At 45.9% G+C, this 20,612-nt stretch overlaps 1 protein-coding gene across 6 annotated transcripts in view; it reads left to right on the top strand.

Annotated features, from left to right (window-relative positions):
• Positions 1-20,612, top strand: part of epha7 (eph receptor A7) — a 79,710-nt gene that overhangs the window by 9,302 nt on the left and 49,796 nt on the right. For all 6 annotated transcript variants that reach the window (XM_076084271.1, XM_076084270.1, XM_076084268.1 and 3 more), the window contains exons 2-3: positions 9,099-9,254; positions 18,069-18,404. In XM_076084271.1, the coding sequence (XP_075940386.1) occupies positions 9,099-9,254; positions 18,069-18,404 (492 nt within the window). The remainder of the gene's footprint in view (positions 1-9,098; positions 9,255-18,068; positions 18,405-20,612) is intronic.

The following is a 20,612-nucleotide window of genomic DNA, read 5'->3' as shown; positions in this document are numbered from 1 at the left end:
GAGGCTCTAACGCAGCAGAAGCAGCTGTGTTGTGTGAGATCGTGTTACTTCCACCTTTATATTTCATTCAAAACCTTCATAGATGCCTTTTGCTTGATGGTCTTATATTGAGCCTCAAAATGAAAATGGCAACAAATCACATGGAAGTTTTGTTAGGGACTAGCTGCGGACTGATACAGATTTGTTGCTCTCGTGAGTATTTACAGCAGCAGCGAGGTGTATGAGGGAATGCCTCAAAATAGAAGACATAAAATCCCATGGAAGAAACATCTAGATCATCACCAGCCTTATTCTTCATTGGGTCGCTTCACCCCAGTAACAAAAAAATCACATTATCTTTTCGGTAGGTAAGGTGTTTGCCTCCAGACCAACACAATTGAGATGAATGAACACCATTTGTCGTGTTAAAAGTGTATATTTCAATGACATCAATAGCACCACCTCTCTCCAGAAACATTGTTCTTGGTTTTCTGGACAATCCAACCAAAATGTCACCAAGCAGCTTTTCTTAGGGACTCTACCTCCACTTGCATTGATATGGAGTCAAAGATACTGTATCACTCCTCGTAGTATCTCGTCTCACTGTGAGGGTATTCGGAAACAAATATAAACGGATTCTACATGAATACAAGTGACTTGTACCTGATAAAGTGTTGCCATCTAATTCACTCTGTTTTTGAGTCTGCAGCAGTACTTACACCACAGCAGGAGCGTTAACTTCAATTTTTGAGCGCAACTTAATCAAGTGTCTGGCTTTGATCTTCGCTGCGAACAACCCGAGCAGGCGCTTCCTTCAGTGTTCCCTGCTCGGAGGGGCAAAGCTGCATGCCCTCCAACACGGTCTTAACGGAATGCTAATCTTCTCCCTTTGTTTCTCATGGAAAGCTACTTATCTCCCGCTAAGCACAGGTACCTCGGATGAATGGGCCGGTTGTCTGTATGTGTGGAGTGTATCGGCAGCCAGACAGAGTCATTCCAAGTATGTGCGGGTCGGAGGGAGGATCCAGCACACTATGACATCAGGTTACTGAAGTGCTTCAACTAACTTTTTGGGCCCCTTTTTATTCGCCGTGTCCGAGGTTTCTCCTTCTTCCTGCGATGCCCCCTTGGGACGCGTTGCTTGTTTGAAATTAACTTGTTTTTGGAAGGGGGTTGTTGAAACCCTTTATTCTTTTCTGTTTCTTTGTTTGAGGCGGGAGATTAGCATGTCTGCCGGCAAAAAAAAAAATCCAGCTGCTAAGCGTCTCTTTCTTTCTTTGAGATTTGGAGCACTGCAACGGTGCTCGGAGGACACAGAAAAAAAAAAATTCACCTGCTGCTCCTGTGATCAAACCGAAAGACAATGTTTTGAATAGAAAAAAAAACCCACAAGAAGTCTTAAGCGTGATATTAGAATACTCTGTAGCTTTGCATCGTCTAAACTGCGTTCAAACAAAAATGTCAGCCAGCACTGCGGCAAGCTCACTTAATAGCGCACGTCTTCCTTCCAGGTGCACTTGATTTCTCCAAAACCTTTGCAACTGCAAAAGTCCACACATCACCCACTAGACGAGATCAATTGAGCTGTCCTTTGGCTTTTTCAAGTCGGAGAAATACACTCGGCTAGGAGTTGTTGTGTTTTTTTTTCTTTCTTTCCCAGCTCTGCCTGCCTGTGTTGCCCTGAAATTACTCACAAGATGTACTGCCTCTTACATTGTAGGGGAAAACACCACAGGCCTCAGTCCATAAAAAAGAGATGCAGCCATAGTTCAGCATGCATAAAAAGCCAGTAAACAAAGCCTGATGAATGTCCACACCCAGGCCTACCATTTATTGGGAGGCAAAGAACATAAGTCACATCTAATCAGAGCAACACACACACACACACACACAGGCCCCGGGCTGCATTAATGCATAAGGAATAAGCTCTGCGTTGAGCTATTGACATCCCTCTCTATAGTCGCAACGCACGGGCATGGTCTCTAATTGCATGCCCTGGAAGTAAAACAAAAAAAAACAGGAAAAAACATGAAGCAGGAGTTTTTTGAAACAGCATTTCATGGTTGTCTGAACATTCAACGGGACACGGGGTATTTTGAAATAGCTGACAGAGAATGCTTATGACAGCATTAACAATAGATCGCAGCGTAATAGTGAGTTTTAGGGAGAGAACGCCTGTTGCAAGCATTTCTTTTGTGGCGGCAAAAAAAACAATAACCCGCCATTGAAGTACTTGTCATTTCAAAAGACTTCGACTTCTCATCTGGCTGTTTGGACCATAGACTGTATATAAGAAGTGGAAGTGGTCACCATGACATCACTCATTGTTTCGAAGCCTCGAGTTGGGCGTTTTTGGCCGTAGCCATCTTGGATTACGACGGTCGCCATCTTGGCTTTTTGTAAGCAGTGAATGGATGCGACCATATTCGGACTGCGGGCGAGTAACATACAGACACCGTATACGGCTCTGGTAGCGGGTATTGACCTGTCAATCAAACCGGAGGTTGCTGCCTGGTTTAGACAACATTTAACATTTGAGCGTGGGCAGGTCGCCCTGCTAAGGAGCAAGAACATGAGCTCCCTTCCCACCATTAACTATATATGTCCCGATACCAGTGTCAGAAATAACTCAGATGCAGCCCGACAATGCCGGATTTTCAGATATGGGAACATTTCAGAGAATACACAGACTCGTTCAGAGGTATGCGAAAAGGGCCAGCTCAGCATTGGATGTCTGAATCACACAGACAAAAGGAAAAGACACCGGGTGGAAACATACTTCTATAAACCACAGGCGACGGGCTCCTGATCGTACCGGGCGTGCGTTTAGAGTTGATATTTATAAAGACGCTTCCCTATCCTAGCGGCTATGAGCACTTTTTTTTTTTAAATAACAAAATAAACAGTTTCCCTTTATCACGCTTGACCCGCTCCACCTGGCATTCATCAGCGGCGGGGGAACTGCATGTCGGTCCTGTCGGCCGCTCTCCTCCCTCCGCCTCTTTTATCACTCTAATGGGGCGCTATCTCCAGGCCGCCCTCCCCGGGTCTCCGCGGCACCGCTCGGCTCCCCCTTTCCGTGGTGCATTCTTTCCACATCCATCCCCGACACACAGGCGGATTTAACACATATTCAGGCCGGACGGGGGGGGGGCCTGACAGGACTCATCATGCTAGGACCGAGGAGACGGAAGGGCCCACACTAGTCATTCGCACTCCGGCTCTGGCAGTCTGTTAAAAATCAAAAGGGAATCTCCCACGCTTCCCACACTGCAGCGCCGTCCCACAGAAATATTGAGACAGATGCGGGGAGAGAAACTCAATATCCCAGCTGCCCTGTTCGGACCAGATAGAGTTCTCCACGCTCAGTCGTAGGAAGGGTTGCGACCTTGATTGGATTTGTGGGTCGGAAGCGAGCGAGGAAGCTCAGTTTCTGGATGCCCACACTAATGCAACACTTTTTTGATACTTTTGCTTAACCCGAGGTTAAGTCTTCTGAAGACGTCCGCATACAGCCCCGAAAATATATATACGACCACATGGATCACACGCAACCCTGTGAACACGTCCAGTGTAGCACAAACCGAAGCGAGGAAGCTTGTTAAAGAATCGGGAGTACAAATGTGACGCGGCATTCTGGACCTGGTTTGGTCAGATTCGATACTTTAGAGGTTCTGACTCTTGATCATAAGCAGCCCCGGCAAATACATAGAAAGCTGGAAAAGCCACTCAGGAAACAAATGGGGCACATTTTAGGATCCGGTCTGTCAGCCAAGGCACTAGATTAACTGAAAAAGAAACCACCACCTCCCAGACAAGGGGAATAATTATTTTCTATTTTGGCCAGGGAGGGATATGTCAGGCTGTCGCATACACAGTAAGTCATTGCCCCACCCTCCCCTCCCCTCCTCCCTCTCTGTCCCTCACCCCAGAGTGTCATGACACTGCCAAAGCGTGTGAGAAACTGGATGCAATTCAAGAATGTTAAGAAGCTCAGCTCAGAGAGAGGGAGAGAAATAAACCAAGATCTTAGAAAAACAGAATTTTTTTGTCGTCTTTTTTTTGTGTGTATGTGTGTGTTTTTGTGTCTGCAAAAGATAAGGAGACTTTGTTTTATTCTCTGGGCCAGTGAGAGTGTGTGTGTGTGTGTGTGCGCGTGAGCGCGCGCCGTGATTGAGACACCAAAGTCACAGGAGCGTTTGATTATGTTTGTCCCGCTACTCCCTAAAAGACCTCTTCCTATTCCCCGACTCGTCTTCCTCCCTCCGTATAAAATTGCTGACTGCAGCTTGTACCCCCCCACCCACCCCACCTCCCCCTCCCCCTCCCCCACACCTCACTGAATCAAAGTGCTTGACCGCTGGAAGGGAAATTACAGATGCTGGGCTCCGTAGCCTGCCGATGAGCTGGCTAGAATGTAAGGCTTCTTTTTTCCCTCTCTGCAAAAACCTCAACCCAGCTTCTCCGAGGACTGACTAATTTCTCAGCGTCGTAAATAAAGCCGACTGTTGTGTCTGCCGCTGAGCTTTTTTGTTTTTGTTAAAGGGCCAGTGTCAACGAGTGCAAACCATTAGTCTGCCTTTATCTCTGCCAGAAGACGACCAGACTTGCGTAAATGGGCCCCCTCTCTTTTTCCCCCCCCAAGGAGTCACTCTTGTACACTTCATCCATACAAATGTAATTACACGTTGGACTGTTAAGCCCTCCCGTCAAAGTCAGTGGAAGTAGTTTTTTTCTGCAGCGTTTCAACATGTTTGTGCGTCAGCGTTTGCCAGTAAGGTGATTTTGTTCAGGTTTAAAAAAAACGCTGCTCCGTGTCATCGCTTGGTGGATATTCCCCGCCCAGAATGAGAGTGTCGCTGAGGGCACGGTCGACAAAAAGAACCTCTCACTCGATTTTCATCATCGTCCCATCTCGGACTGAGGGTGTTCTCTTCAGCGTCTGGTGCCAGGAACGGGAGAGAGTCGCGGGCAGCGAGTCAGTGTGAGCTGCTGGGACTGGAATGCCGGATCGGGGACGGCTGTGTTTGTACTTGTCACTCAATGCCCTGCCAGCGGCGGGGAGAGCTGCAGAAGCACTTAGTTGCCCCCCCCCCCTGTCATACAGGCATTCAATTTTTTTTGAGGCCTCATTTGCCGCCTTGCTGCTTCTGTAAACATTTCCGGGTGCCAAAACCCAGTCGGACGCGCTGATAAACACATGTGCTGGGAAACATTAAGAGAAAGGCATGGACAATGAACCGTGTTTTGCGGGAGTTAAAAGGGCAAGTCCGGTTTATTAGAACAGGGCTCTTATTTTTGTAGTTTTGTGCCATCGTTTCTGTAAGTTATGCGGCGCTTATCTCAAAGTAATTACTTGGGTTGGTGAACATGGCAACAGTGAAGTCTTACGGGCCAAGAAAACACAATCATAGAGGTTGTAAACAAGCCGAAAGTTACATTAGCTCGGGTGCCGATAACGATATTGGTCACATTAAATCGTTTTCTGTTCGTTTCTGTCAATGTGCTGCGGAGAGCTAACAATGTATAAAGCTACTGCCACTCAAAATTCATTTTGATACGAAGGTGGTATTTGGCCTCTACTGTTAAACTGTTGAAAATGGCATTTATATTCAGCTACCATTTGTGTCTACCTGCCCAGGGACTGCACTTTTAGCTACTGGGCTTCTAGCTAAATGTGGTAAGAAGCATCTCTTGGTGTGAGAGTGATGTTTCTGTACCTGGTCCATGACCTTGATTAAAACTTAAAAGGTAAATTTAGGTATTTTGACATAGGCTTGTTATTAGAAGTGCCTAGCAACACTATGGAAAGGACCCGACAGAGGAATAAAACTTTTTTTGGGCTTGATCCGGTCTGTTTGACATGTGGCAAAACCAAGCACTTTTATTGGACGTACATTGACGTTGAGGAGTTCCCCCGAGCGATGACATTGCAGAACGTCTTTTGTCTGCAGTGTTCACCCTCAACCCTGGACAAATTTCAAAACATTTGTCCCCATTAGCTACTCTATGAACACCAAAACATGGGGAAATAGGTTGAAAAATACCAAAGTTACCCTTTAATTAAAAAACGTCAAGCTTGACGCCATACAGTTTGTTTCTAGAACAAGATTTTGACATTTTCGACACACTCTCAGGAGGTTTTGTTTTGAAACGGTGAATGTCAAATACTGTTGAACATGTAACAAAAACATGTTTGATAAAAGGAGATAAAAAGAACTACATACTACTAACAAAAGCCTTTAGCAGCTGGAGTTAAAACAAATAACACTCTGTGGAAAAACTCTGCTGTTCCACAGTTGATGAATGATTCATTGATTTATTCGTTTTAATGCAGATGTATGATGTTTACAGCTGTTACATTTGGGGAAAAGCTGCACGGTAACTTCAGTCTTCGGATGCTCTTGTCCGCCGGAGTGGCGGTGGTCGCGTTGAGAGGCAGCACAGCGGCCACCCAGCAGACGAGCTCTCAGAAACCCAACAGCAAACAGACACGCCGGCTTATCAGAATGTTTAAACAGCCCCAGCATGCCGTTCTTTAACCTGCGGGAAATAGCCCTCCAGTGTCATCACCAACATCCACGGGGGGGGGGGTGTTTACACTGCGCATCAGATACGCGGCTTCCCTCGCCGCCCGTCAAGATGCCATCGTTCATCAGACGGGAAACATGCGGCAAAAAGTCGCAAAAATGTGACGAGTAAGCACTCTGTGTGCGCGTTTCGCCCGGTCAGCATTCGAGACCCGCTCGCTCGCTCGCAGAGCCTCCTTTCGCAGCTCTGTTTTCAATTACCGGCTCAGGAAAAAGGTAAAGAAAGATTAGAGATAAAATCATGTCTTGAAAGGGGAAAAAAAGAAAAGAAAAAAGGTCTTGTTCCACGAGGCCGTGGCAGTGCGATAAATGGAGAATGACAGGGCTTTCATGTAGCTGAAACAGGGATACCCTGAGCCCCGGCCTCCTCTTCACGCCGCACTGGAAGTGGTACGACAAGAAAATAATTCAGATCCCTTTATCCCTCTTATTCCGGAACCTGTCACAGGAGGCGTTGGTCGATATATTTCCCTCGGGGGAAAAAAAAAAGTGAATTAAAGAAATAGCAAAACCCAGATCTGTAATGTGGGGGGGGGGGGGGGGGTACCCGGGTATGACAACCTTTACTCATTTCCTCCTGCGGCTCATGAAAAATGCATTTTGGGTATAATTTGATAGTTTGTATGCAGAGCTATTCACAGAAGTATAGATTTCTTGCAGATTGTTGAAGAAATCATGTGGCCTGGATTGCAGCCTTTTTTTTTTTCTCTCGCCAGGCTGAGCTCCGTTTTGCACACACAGCCGGTCACTGAGGATTAGTTCGACTCCGAGGCTAAAATAGCCAGACCCAGAATAGCCGTTTTTTACTTCTCACAAATGCAAGCGAGTTGCAACGAGTCAGTATTTTCTTGCCGTTTCAATTCTATCTTTGTCGTTGCTCGCTGTCATGGGAATCATTTGTAACTCAAGAGAAACTGTGGGTGGGTGAACAATTTGGGTGGAAGTGTGTAATTGTGACCAGCCTGAAAAAGTCTCCTGAAAGTTACGTTTCCCAGGCGATGAAACTGTATCGCCAATTATGCTTTGAGGGAAACATGTCCTGTCCCGGATTACCTTTGTTTGATTTATCCATCCAGATTTTGTGATACGTCAAAAAGAAACAAACAGGACTTTCACCCAGGAGGCCGCTGTTCGTGTACCAACAGGTCAATGGTGACTCGACTTAGTTTGCGTCTGTAACTTAAACAACTTAATGAACAGGCTTATTATAGTAGTTTTGTATGTGTTTTCAAACTGCAACCATAATCTGGAAGATAACGTAATTGCTGTTTAGCTGTATGGGAGTGTCCATTTTGTAGCAGACAAGGGTTTGCAGCGCAATGACTATTTCACCACAGCGATGAGTCCTCCTTGATTACTCATGTCAGTCTGTCAGGTTTGTTTACCGTCTCGGTCGAAGGTAAAAAAAAAAATGTTGAAATGATCCACCCCGCCCGTGCTCAATGTGTTAACGCTCATCTCTCAGAGATAGGACTTGTCATAAACAAGTCGGACCCCTCCGCTGACCTGAGGATTCATCAGCCTCGTTATTTACCTCGAGAATGCCTCAACGAGAGGTTTGCGATGCCTTTTTTTTCTCTCCACGTTTCTCAGTCTGCTTAATGAAGGCCTGGGTGGGGGGTGTGCAGGTTGAGACGGAAACACTGGCTGCTTCAAGATGTGAACAAAGTGGTTTGTTCTGTCATGCCCTCTTCTCTTCATCATGGCTGTTCAGGTGTGAAGTGACGACTCTCTCAGGCTGTCTTTGCACAGGACTGAATTAAATATCACCTGGAGACGTTCAGCTGTGAATATACAGCCGTGTGAACCCGGTTTACTAAATAGAAACTGTGAGAATTCCAGATATCTATTGAGTTTTCGGTTAAGGGTGGGAGTAAATTAGTTTTTATTTTAACAACATAACTGACCGCTTAGTTAGCACATATCTTGGCCATAATCCTACTTTAAAAAAACCTGATCCCTATATTAAAGTTTCAATTCAATTTATTTTGTACAGCCCAAAATCACAAATCAGCCTGAGAAGGCTTTACAATCTGCACAGCGTACGACATCCTCTGTCCCAGGACCCTCGCATCGGACTAGGATGCTGCGATCAGTTTAAAAGTTCTTCAAAAGTAAATGTCCAGCTGTCCTTGCCACCTAAAGACCCTGGTTTATGTAAACTAACGTGAACATTTCTCACAAATGTTATGGGGTTGCAAGATGATTAATGAGAAGGAAAAAACAAGTTCTGTCACACAAATGAGTTTGTTCTCTAAACCGTTGCTTCTTTTGGTCTTATGAATTATTTTAAAGGAGTCTTTAAACAAAAACAAATGGGAAAAATGGCCCTATTCAGTTTTTTGTATTTTAAAGATTGAATATGACAAATTGTAAAATTGAGCACCTGTTTCTAATTTTTGCTAATTCCATTATGCTGGGATCTTGGAGGAACTGATGAATTACATGAGACATAATACTGTCTGTGCAAAGAGGGAATGTTTCTCCCTCCGTTGACCTCGTCCTTTTGTTTCCCCCCCCCTTCTACAGCGTGCGGCCGTGGCTTCTACAAGTTCTCCTCCCAGGACCTTCAGTGCTCTCGCTGTCCGGCGCACAGCTTCAACGACCGCGAGGGCTCCTGGCGCTGCGACTGCGAGGACGGCTACTACCGGGCGCTCTCCGACCCTCCGTCTGTGGCCTGCACCAGTGAGTCCGCCATGCCGTTGCTCTGCAAACACAGCGCTTGATGGGATGTGAATTTAAACAGCCGCACATGCGAGGGGGAAAAAAAACAAAAACACACACACACACACACACACACTCCAGAGCCTGCGGGAGACCTGTTCCATCAGTCCGCATTGGCCTCATGAAAGCCCCAGATGTGTTCCGTGGCAGTTCCTCTGCCTCCCAGTGTGTCATTATAATTATGTTTGCAGGCTTTGCGTGTCTGTTTTCTGTCTTAGCTGGTTGCTAATGATGAGAGGAGCAATTTGCCATTTCCCGTCTGAAAGATTGCAATTACAGTCGGCAGCGGCAGCCCAGGCAGTGCCCTGCGTCTTCATTTGTCCTGGCCAGTGTTACGCTTATGTGACAGCCATTGATGGCTTATTTACACAGGCTGCCGGGGGGGGGGGGGGGGATTCAGTCTGAAAGGGGTGGGGCTGATTTGCTCCAAATCCATTCTCAAACGAGTTTATTTCAAGGTGCTCCTGGATGGGTCTCTCTCCCCCCCCCCTCCTGTTGCCTTCAGCTACTGAGCAACAGGGAGTGTCACACCCCAGCAGGGCAATGTTAGCACTCTGCTTTATCTCTGGAGGTAAACAGCACCCCCTAAACATAATCTCTGCACCTTATCTGTGTGCCGGCTTCATTCTACTGATAATGTATCGCAGGACTCCTGGAGAGGCCCACAGGCTTCTGGCTGCTAAATACGCACCCTTCTTGACATATGTACTGAGAAGCAGCGCGGGGTTAAACTAACATTTTAAGACTGCGGTCATTTATTTTGCAGCATCTTTGTGTGGATGAGAAACAACAAAAGCAGATATGCCGTACGCAGGGTAAATCAGCATGCCTTGTTCTCATCCCGAGCAGTGCCGCTTTTTTTTCCCCCAGAAAGCCCAAAGTAGGCCAAGTCAGAATCTCTATCGTGGGTGTGTGTGTGTGTGTGTGTGTGACGGAGAGAGACTGCCGGTAAGATATTATGTAAACAGTGGAACATCACGAGAGACGCGTTGTCTTGTCTATGCATTGAATCGGAGATTAAAGAGAGGATTACACAAATTGGAGTTTGGATTTGATACTGTAAATATAACGTATGAAAGGACTGCATGTCATTCACGGGCGTCTGTGAAGCGCCTCGTTGCTGCCAAACTCTTTCCAGTTATTTACAACTCACTGTCAGCGCACAGGTGTGTTCTTCGGTCATGAATTATTTGGCACGTGTCTCGGAAGTTTCCACTTTTTCCTCAGATTTGTTTGAATTCCGCTATTAGTTGGGAAAGTAATGTTTCTGCCGGCTGTGGGTTCATTAAAGTGAAAGTGTATTATTGAGAAAAACACATTAAAACAGCGGGCAAGATAGAGGGGTTGCAAGGAAGAATAGATCGTTACTTGGATAAGAAAGTTTTCTCTCTCGTTGTTAATGAGCTATGGTTTCCCACAAGCATTATCTGTCATCAAACTATCAAGCTTCTATTTTGCATTTTAGCTGGCTGTTTTCGTCTCCATGCTTGGAAAAGTTGGAAGAAATGTGCTCAGTATTCAGGTCCGTCTCAAACTGCCTCCCTCAGCACATGAGCAAGTGGACTGTCCAGAGAGTCAGCCATCTTCTTTTTGCATTTAGCTACTGTGGGCTGGATTTACCACAAAAGCAGCAAAAATAGAGTGCCATCCCACACTACACTTGTTGTAGTTATGTTTTCAGCATATAGAGTGTTCCTCTGGAAAACAGATACTTTAAATGCATGCTGTTCAGACTGAAATCGCATTTTGGTCCCGTCATGCCATAGAGAAGTGGACGTAGTCACCTTGACGTCACCCATTTGGTTTGTGGACTACAATTTTGAGGCCTTGAGTAGCTCAAAGAATAAAAAGTGTCACTTAAAAAGTGTGCCACGAATCAATTCATTCCCCTTAATTGCTTAAATCAATGTCCACACCATTCAGTCCGTGTAAATATAGAAATAAATACAAATTTCAAAAACAGTTCAAGATATTAGTATCATTTAACATATTATTACTTTGAGTTCTGTGCCCTAAACAAGGTTAAAGACATTTGAACAACAAATACTGGGTCTTGACTTGAGACTTGACTTGGTAGTTTTAAGTATTTACTTGGGAGTTGACTCGGGACATGGGAGTTGTCTGTCTTGACTTGGGAGTTGCCTGTCTTGACTAGGGACTTGCCTGTCTGGACTCGGGACTTGCCTGTCTGGACTAGGGACTTGTCTGTGTGGACTAGGGACTTGCCTGTCTGGACTAGGGACTTGCCTGTCTGGACTCGGGACTTGTCTGTCTGGACTAGGGACTTGCCTGTCTGGACTAGGGACTTGCCAGTCTTGACTAGAGACTTGTCTGTCTGGACTAGGGACTTGTCTGTGTGGACTAGGGACTTGTCTGTGTGGACTAGGGACTTGCCAGTCTGGACTCGGGACTTGTCTGTCTGGACTAGGGACTTGTCTGTCTGGACTAGGGACTTGTCTGTCTGGACTAGGGACTTGTCAGTCTTGACTAGGGACTTGCCAGTCTTGACTCGGGACTGACTCTTATGTTAGGACTTGATTTGGGACTTGCAAAACAATGGCTCGGTCCCACCTCTCCTTTCTGAGCATGTCACAGAATAACATTTCAATGGTTTTATCTCAAATGTAAACAAAGAAGGAACCGCTGTGTAGCTCAGCAGGAGAGATGTTTGTTGTCTGCTTGTGGTGAGATTCCTTTTGCTCTGAGTCAGACCTCCTAATGATGGTGTCTTTGAAGCAGCTGAAGTGGCATTATCCCGTAACAGTCACTTGTGGCTGCAGCGTCTGCTGTTGAGAAATAGTTATGAGCTACGGAGCTAGTGTAGTCTCATGGTTTTCAGTCAAGTAAAAAAAATGTCTGATGGGAGAATTTGTCGAAATTGAAAATTAGTCTGGTGAATGAAATCCGTGACCTCAATTTGAACACATAAGGTTCTGACAAAAGGGTCCAGATTTGTCTCTTGAACTCCATGCCCATCGCCGTCTGACACAAACAAGGACATAACTCAGGCTAAGCTAATTTGAGGCCGGCCAATGGCCACAAACCAGCAGTCTCTCTGCGGAGCGGGGAGCCAACCATACACATCCCGTTCTAAAGAGACAGGTCCATTACTCACTTCTCCAACCATCCTCATCAGACGTTAACGCTTCACTCCAACATCTCCCGCTGAACAAGGGCAGGACTCGCATGCAGTAGAAAGTTCCCACTTCTTTGCAGTGTCCTCTGGCTGTTCCCCTCTGGGTAATCACCTTGGCCAAGTAGCGTAGTAATTACTGAAGTTGCTTAATGCACACTTTCCATTATTCATTTTCATTAACTCTGGGTCTACACTTGATGACCCCCATACCATTATATGTAAATATGTATTTTTAACTTGTATGAATAGCTTCGCTCTCCTCCTCACGCCTTTCTGTACGTGCATTTCCTCATTCATCGCTGGATTAAGTCACTGTGACCAATAGTCACTGTGATTTTTTTATTTTATTTTTTATTTTTTTTTTTTTTCAAGCCTCATCCAGACCAGGAGTGCATTGTAATTGAAAATGAATTTGTACTGCCTGAACAAATAGCATGATTGACAGATTTCATTTTTTCATTTTTTAAAATAGGAGTTTGTAAAGCCTCCGTATCGTAGGCCTTAGCAAAACAGTGAGATGGATCTCTGGCACACAGAGATTAAGAAAGTGTCTACGCGGATTTGACAGGAAATGAGACGAAGATGTAATGTGGGGACATGGAAAGCCGAATCGGCGCTGAATAAAGATGAGGGAAGAAGTTCCAAAAACATATAGCTCCAGATACATTGTTTCCCATGCGGTTCGTTTGTAGAGAGAGAGAGGGGGGGCGGAAGGATTAAAATGTGTTGTTTTTTTTTGGAACGTTTGTCTACGCCATTCATATGCAAAGTTGGGAGAAGAGGAGAGATGTACGTGGGGGGGGGGGGAGGCGGCCATGGGGAGGCGTTTTCTCCAGGGGCTACACGCAGGCAGGAGTTGTTGACAGGTCGGGGAGTGGGCATCAATCACGCAGCAGCTGTGAGCAGCGCTGGTGCAAGCTCGGGGCTGAGAAGGGCAGTTGTGAGAAGTCGTCTCCTCCCGCCTCCCCCTCCCTCCCCTACTGCAGCGGCCCATAAAAATGTGCCACCTCGACAAGTTGACGTCCTTTAGAGGGTCCGTCCTGCCCGGAGTTGCTAGGGGACTGTGGAAGGGCTGCTGAATGTAGAGGGCTAGTGTTGCTACCAGATGTCAGAAGGCCTGGATTCACATAAACGGGAACTCGAGTTTAATCCACAACGCCTCGTTTTTGTTTTGTTTTTCGGGCATCATGCTATACTTCCAACGGCTGCGCCGTTGAGAGTGACGCAGACACTTTTGGGTGCATTCACTTTCACTTCTGATAGTGGGAACGTCGCCATGCTCCCACATTTCTGCACACACATCGGTCAGGGCTGGATGAGCCAACGACGAGGCCCTGGAGTAACAATGAGCTGTGGGCCCCGCCCCCTTCTCTTTGGTTGCATTTTGATTGAAAGCAACTTCATTTAAGAATATGTTCTCTGAAAGCATTTTGCCAAATACGATGCTGAATCTAACTTTTGACATAGGACCCTTTGATAAGACAGGACCTCATGGGTCCGGGCCTCAGGGCAGGTACTCACTATGCCCAGTAGGAGATTAATCCTTCCACCCATTATCTTCATTACACCATCTAAGACTGAAAACAAACGTGTGTTGTTGAAACACAGTCTTGGTGATGATTTCCTTTTTTTTTATTCCAGTCCATGTGCCATCATGCTGAAATGGAATTTTAGCTTGCTCGAGCAGCAAATCCATTACTGAATTCGGCATGGCACTGAAGTGGTGTTGAAATTTTTGTTTATTACGACGACATCCGGAGAGCCTTCGGCAAAAACAAATCTCCGGGCTTCTTCTCCTCCCCTGCGTGGCTTCCCCTCACGCGGGTCCTGCTGCAAGCCTCATCATTAGAGGCTGGGTCACGGGGGGGGGGGGGGGGTTCGCAACACACATTTGTAGAGCCGGGATTACCTCATGGGCGATTTGAATGCTGCTCACCCCTGCCGCCCCCGTACCCACCGCTCCCCAATTAGAGCAGAGCTGGCTAATAGGCTGTGGAGGGCTAAGGCCCCCGAGCACCTCTCAAGGCAGATAAGCGCCGGATTCTTCTCTCCTAAGCTTGGATTTACTCAGGTCTCACAACTCTGTGGAGGTGGGGCTTTGAAACGTGACCTTAAAAAAACAATCTAATACCATACTATATTTTCTATATGGTAGATTATTAGATGTAGGGGATACTTCGGTGCAGCCGAGGTCTGTTTTCTCACCAACTTCACGCACTGGAGTACTTTGTTTACTCCACAAAATCACAGGTTCTGCTTTAAGAAACCTGCGCCACGTTAGCATGCAAAGTGCAGGAGAAGCAGACCGTGCATGCACGTATTCCATATTTATTGCGACAAAAACACACAGCGGCAGCGTTCGCGAGGGGAAGCCAGCTAGTGATTGAGACATTTCAGGCGGTGGGGGCTCCGGCAGGCTAATCCGTGAAATGAAACTTGACTGGGAGGAGGGGTGAGAGAGGAGAGAACACGAAAAGATAAGAAAGAGTGGGGGCAGTGAGAGACAGAGAGGAGAAAAAAAGAAAAGAGTGAAAAGAAGAGGAAGAGCGACGAGCCCTTGAGCTGTAAGGATGAGCAGGCAGACAGCGGAGGGGCTCAGGCTGCAGCGGTAATCCGTGCTGTAGGTGAAGTGGGGGTAGAGTTTCATATTCCGAAAAAGTCCAGACAGAGCATATTCTGAGACACAATTTTGACGCCAAGGCAGAGGAAGGAGAAAGAGAAGATAGGGGTTCAGAATGCTTCTGAAAAGTGGGTAGTATGATTGTGTCATCTCACCACATCACCATGTTTGTACTTTGTTTCCCCCCCCCCAGGTGTGTGACGTTCCGTGTCACCTACGTGATGGAAAAACAGGGTTAGCGTTAAAAAAATAAGTGTGTCCACGCTGCTGATCGCAGTGACAAACTGCAGAGTCATTTTTCCGAGGAATGAATGCCGATTGTGATCTTTCCTACTCAAAACAAAAGACAGATTTTTAGCGGATGTTTATGGGGTTTTTTTTGTCCAGTGGGAACTTTATACTTTCAGTCTCTTTGTCATTTATCATGTGCTCCATGAATGATTTTGCGGTGACAGCTTGAGAGAATAGTTCAAACCCTGCCTAGTCTTTACTCTCCTCTACATGTATTAGGATTGTCTTTTACGAAAAGTTACAAAAGTTGTAGGACCCAGCCTCGATGCTTGCACCCCAAAAAGGGAGATCTCTTTTACACCGTTTTGTATCTGGATTTTATAGAGATATGATTTAACCTTAAAAGAGGATGTGAGGTGATCTGACAAGCATTCCGTTTGAAGCATTCTTTAGGAGGGAGAAAGCCTGCAAGGTAGTGTGCATCTGAAAATAAAAAAACGAAACAAGGTGTCACACAGATCCAGGGTCAGTCCAATCTCATTTCCTTTCGCCTCTGGTTGCCGAGATGTCGTCGCTTTGATCTGTGGCACCTGAGACCCAAACGAGAGTGGCACGGGCGAAATGAGGTGCCGTCACCGCTCACCGGTGGCAATGGAAATGCGGGGGGTAAATATTCAGACTGGGAAGGTGCGTGGGCGTCCCGAGTGCGGATGTGTCGAGGCGCACCTTCCCCCCTTTTTGTTCTGCGAGGAAGATTGAGAGCGCGGTTCGATTTGTCAGTGCCGAGGCTGAAGTGGAGTGGCGCTATCACAGCAGTCACTCCTCTCTGCTTTACCTGCCACAGGTGGCTCTTTCATCTTCCCAGTCCACAGTCTGTTATCTCGCCCGATAATCATGAATATGGATGTCTCCCGTTGAGCCCTCGCTTCTAAAGGGTGGAACAGGGAAAAACAACCTAAGTGCTGCATTAATGAGCCTGGATATTGTGGTAGCAGTTTTGGGCTCGGTGCATATGCATGACCCATTTTCTTAAGTTAATGTGACAAATTGAGCGAGTGGAGAGGTCCCTCCCCGACGTTTCGCTCAAAGAGTGTTTCCTGAGAAAAGCAGAGCGGTTTTTGAATTCTCCCAGAGAACAGACTGAAGATGTTCTTAGCGCATTCATAAACAAAGACTACAAGTCATATAATCTTTACTGCGTTGGGGGGGGTTAATCCATATCAACATCTGGGGCCATAAAAGCCAACAGCCTGGAATTTGAAAGCAGCAATTTGTTATTCATTGTTTTACGAGATGAGCTAATCTCTCCGCTGTTACGTGAACATTTACAGGCAAGCGCTTTGTGGTCCCGTGCACTTTTGATGGCGCGGAGCTATTCGTTATTGTGTTTCAAGTGAAACTCTGTACGGCAGTTACAGGGTGGTGATAATCCAGGTTTAAATCTTGTTCATAAATCCTGTGGGCGAGTCGGGCTTTGAGTTCTTTTTTTGGAGGACGTTAACTTTAAGTGTCCTGCTGTCTGTATGATATAGCTCTCCCAAGCAACCCTGTAAAGCCTTCATCTCCTGCTGGGTTAGCTGTATATTTTTGGAGAACTGGAAGACTTGGGGAGTGACGGTTGCTTCCCCTCCGTGTAACCCTGTCTCAATCATTTTCATAGCAGCTGCAGATTTGATGCCGTTAAGAATCGGTATGTAAACAAAGCACTTAGTCCGTCTGGATGAATCAGCGGCTATGTTTGCACTGTAAAAAAAAATTAAATAAATAAATGGTCATGTTGTTTCAAAATGCAATCATGAGGGTGCACCCTTCAGCTCTATGGAGCTCTTAAGCGTCGTTCAGCTGTTTTTTTTTATGTAACATGTACATATCTGGAACCCATTGGCTGTCTGCGTAGCACCAAACAGCAGACAGACCCGCATTAACAGAACATAACTGCAAGTCAAAGCTACTTTATTGCCATATCTGCGCCGTGTCCACTGAATGTGTACTTTTGGACCCCCAAAGTGGTCCAAAGAACAGATTGCAAGTAGCTTTGACATTTTGTGTCAACTTGAAACTGTGCTTACTGATTTAGCTTGATTCAATTTCATCAAAATGTAACTGGATTTAAGAATGTAAGATAGAAACATAAGGAATTGAGGACAGCTAAGAACTGTCAAGTTACATTTACAAGAGTTGCTAGTAAGTTCCTGCTAAAGCAGCTTCAAGTAGGATTACTTATATGTCACGCTGCCTAGTTATTGCAGCTTTTGCTGTGCTAGCAGCCAAATAAGGTGAGGATCAGTGCTCGTGCATGATTACAACAGCATGTGGCTGGTACTGTGTGTGTGTGTGTGTGTGAGTCATCATGACAGAATGTGGTCCTGGAGACACCGACTGTTGCAGGAATGACCACAGAGGTTTTGAGTACTTTATATGTCTGTCTGTGGACAGATTTTGTCAACAATGAGAGCGTCGCAACTCTCCAATGAAATGATTCCCCCTTTGAAACTCTGGGCTCCACTCCTTCATTTCACCAGCCCTCCAACACTGACCTTGTGCCTGCCAGAGCTGACTTCTTTTCAGTGTAGGCTACCTGTACTAGTCTTATTATAATTGAGTGTCAGTGTTTGGCTCTAGGGCTGGAGCTGGCATGCACTGTAGTTTGTGTGTGTGCATGTTTTTTTTCCTCTTCTTTCTCAGAGCACAGTGAAAGCACAGAGTCAGTCATTGCACACTCTTGGCTGTCACTTTCCTTGGCACTCAGTTGTTTCATTCTGGCTTCCTCTGTGTCCACCTTTGACAGGACCTCCCTCCGCGCCACAGAACCTGGTCTACAACATCAACCAGACCACCGTCGGCCTGGAGTGGAGCCCGCCGGCCGATACGGGCGGCCGCAACGACGTCACCTACAGGGTCATATGCCGGCGTTGCAGCTGGGAGCCCGAGGAGTGTGTGGCGTGTGGGCCCAATGTGGGATACTCTCCGGCGCAGTCGGGATTAGTGGACACTTACCTGAGCATCGTGGATCTGCTCGCCCACGCCAACTACACTTTTGAGGTGGAGGCCGTCAACGGCGTGTCGGACCTGAGCCGCACGCAGAGGCTGTTCGCGGCGGTCAGCATCGCTACCGGTCAAGCAGGTAAGGGCTCTTACGTCAAACTAAAGAGCATGTTGTAACTTGTTTGTTTGATCCGTACACAAACAGAAATGTAAGAGTTCATCAACAATGTCTGGGAACCAGAATTGTTACAGCACTTAACCCGCCCTTAAAGTGCGTATATTTGTTTTCACACATTTCTTTTTGATAATGGATCAAACGTACAAGATACAATGTGTTCATTTGGAATCTTTAGAAGTGCTAGCTGCTAAGCTAACCTTGTCATTTCCTTTCACACAGCAACCCTGTCTCCTACAAAATTACGTTCCCATGCAACTCAACTGCGTACTCAATTATGTTTAGAGGGAAACATACTTTCTCCCGGATTACAGTCAGTTTTAAACGTTGTAAATTGAAACAAAACACAAAACGTAACAAATCTACGTGGTTCTGTTTAGTAAAAACATATCAGTTTGGCTTAAAGGATTTAAGATAAGTCAAAAAATACGACTTTTGGTTTCACACAGGACATGGACAGCGGCCTCCTGGGTTAAAGTCCTGTGTTTGTTTGACTCATTCATCAACCCCAACCTCTTTCCCAAGGCGGATCTCCACTGACTACGATCAAAATCTAATCTGGGATACGTCAAAAAGAAACATTAACGTGAAAATATGTTTCCCTTAAAATGTAACTGAGTGAATAACCACATATCCCATAATGTTTCTCCAGAAGCTAGAGTTGGAAATGTTTGGCTCACACCAGTCTGTGCACAGTTCACCCTCTGCTCCAGCTGAGCGAGCATTAGGCGATTGACAATTTAATGTTGGAAACATCTCATATGCAAACTACGATAATGATTCCCTATTAGCATTAATGACCATAGTCTGATATTATCCAGTAATATATCCACTATGCATATTACCCAGAGTAATTTAATGTGTGTATCAGCACTACAGTAGCCAACATTATTATCTTAGCACCGATGCAGTCTCCCAGTGGTACCCAAAGAGCTGTATTTGCAGTGCAGTCTCGAGGGAATGCAGCGTAATTAAAATGCTGTATTTTATGGTGACAAACTCTAAAGCCCTTCTTTTTTTATTCATTATTTCTATGGATCCACCCAACAAGATTCCCTTTTCATGCTCGAGCACCCATGAAACACAGTTGGCCTTAAAGAGTGCTGTGACTATGGTGATTAAAATAGAGAGAACTGAAGCTCTAGCTGGATGTGCAAACTCTGTCCATTCACGTCATCGTTTCAATGTTAAATTAAGCTGCTCACCTGTCATACATCTGCAGAAGCTGTGGTTTGCAACCAAAAGCAGTTTACTGCACATGATATATCTCAGTCGACTAGATGTTCGCATCCGGGAGAGATAGAGACAGAAAGAGAGGCATTTAAATGAATGGATGTGTGTTGGATGCGGTGTCGGGGATGATGCATTTCGCCGCGCTCGATTCCTGACATAGACGCGCCCTGGAATGTGCCCGAGGGTTTGCCTGGCCAAGGGCACGAGGATGGCGGGGAAGAGGGTAACCTGGAGGAAACAATAGAGAGAAAAAAACAACAATTAACACACGCTCTTTGAGAGTCACTCGTGATTATACGTGGCACGTTGACGACAGACTATTACTCAGCTAACCCGGCGGAATATTTAGCCATTAGCCGTTGTGAAGGCGAGCGGTGGGCTTGGCCAAGATGGTGTCATGTTTATTATTTTGAGTAAGTGGCACCATTTAAAGAGCTTTAACACTGTAATCGGTGTAATTGGTCAGCATGGATGAGGCAGCTGAGGATTTTGTTGGCTAATTCCATTGACATCCAATGTGATCATTTTCTTTTAAAGAAAACATGCCTTGGTTTTTTTCCCCCACGGTATTTTTTTGGCATTTGGGCGGACAAGTCTCTGAAACACTATTCAGGCCATGATACTAAAACACCTCTTTGAAACTCGGAGTAGTCATATTCCTTCTGGGTTAGCAGCTCTTGAAGGCAAGTCGGCCCACTCCATCGATTCAATTGACAGAGTGATACCTTTTAAAGCGGTGGCTCTCAACCATTTGTGTGACAAGGACCTCTAAATTGAGGCACAAAAGGTCACGGACCCCCATTTGATTTTGCTTCAGGGACCTCCAGCTGAAAAGATATTCGGTTGTTGGATATGATTAAGACCAGAACTACAACTACAGTTGGAGGAAGTGAAACCTATGATCATAATAGTCACTCTCATGAGTTTTAATCACATTGG

The sequence above is a fragment of the Anarhichas minor genome, unplaced genomic scaffold, assembly GCF_050575085.1.
Source record: "Anarhichas minor isolate MPS153535 unplaced genomic scaffold, ASM5057508v1 ptg000136l, whole genome shotgun sequence".
Lineage (NCBI taxonomy): Eukaryota > Metazoa > Chordata > Actinopteri > Perciformes > Anarhichadidae > Anarhichas > Anarhichas minor.
Note: the sequence above shows the minus strand (reverse complement) of the source record. Positions and strands in the feature narration are given on the sequence as shown.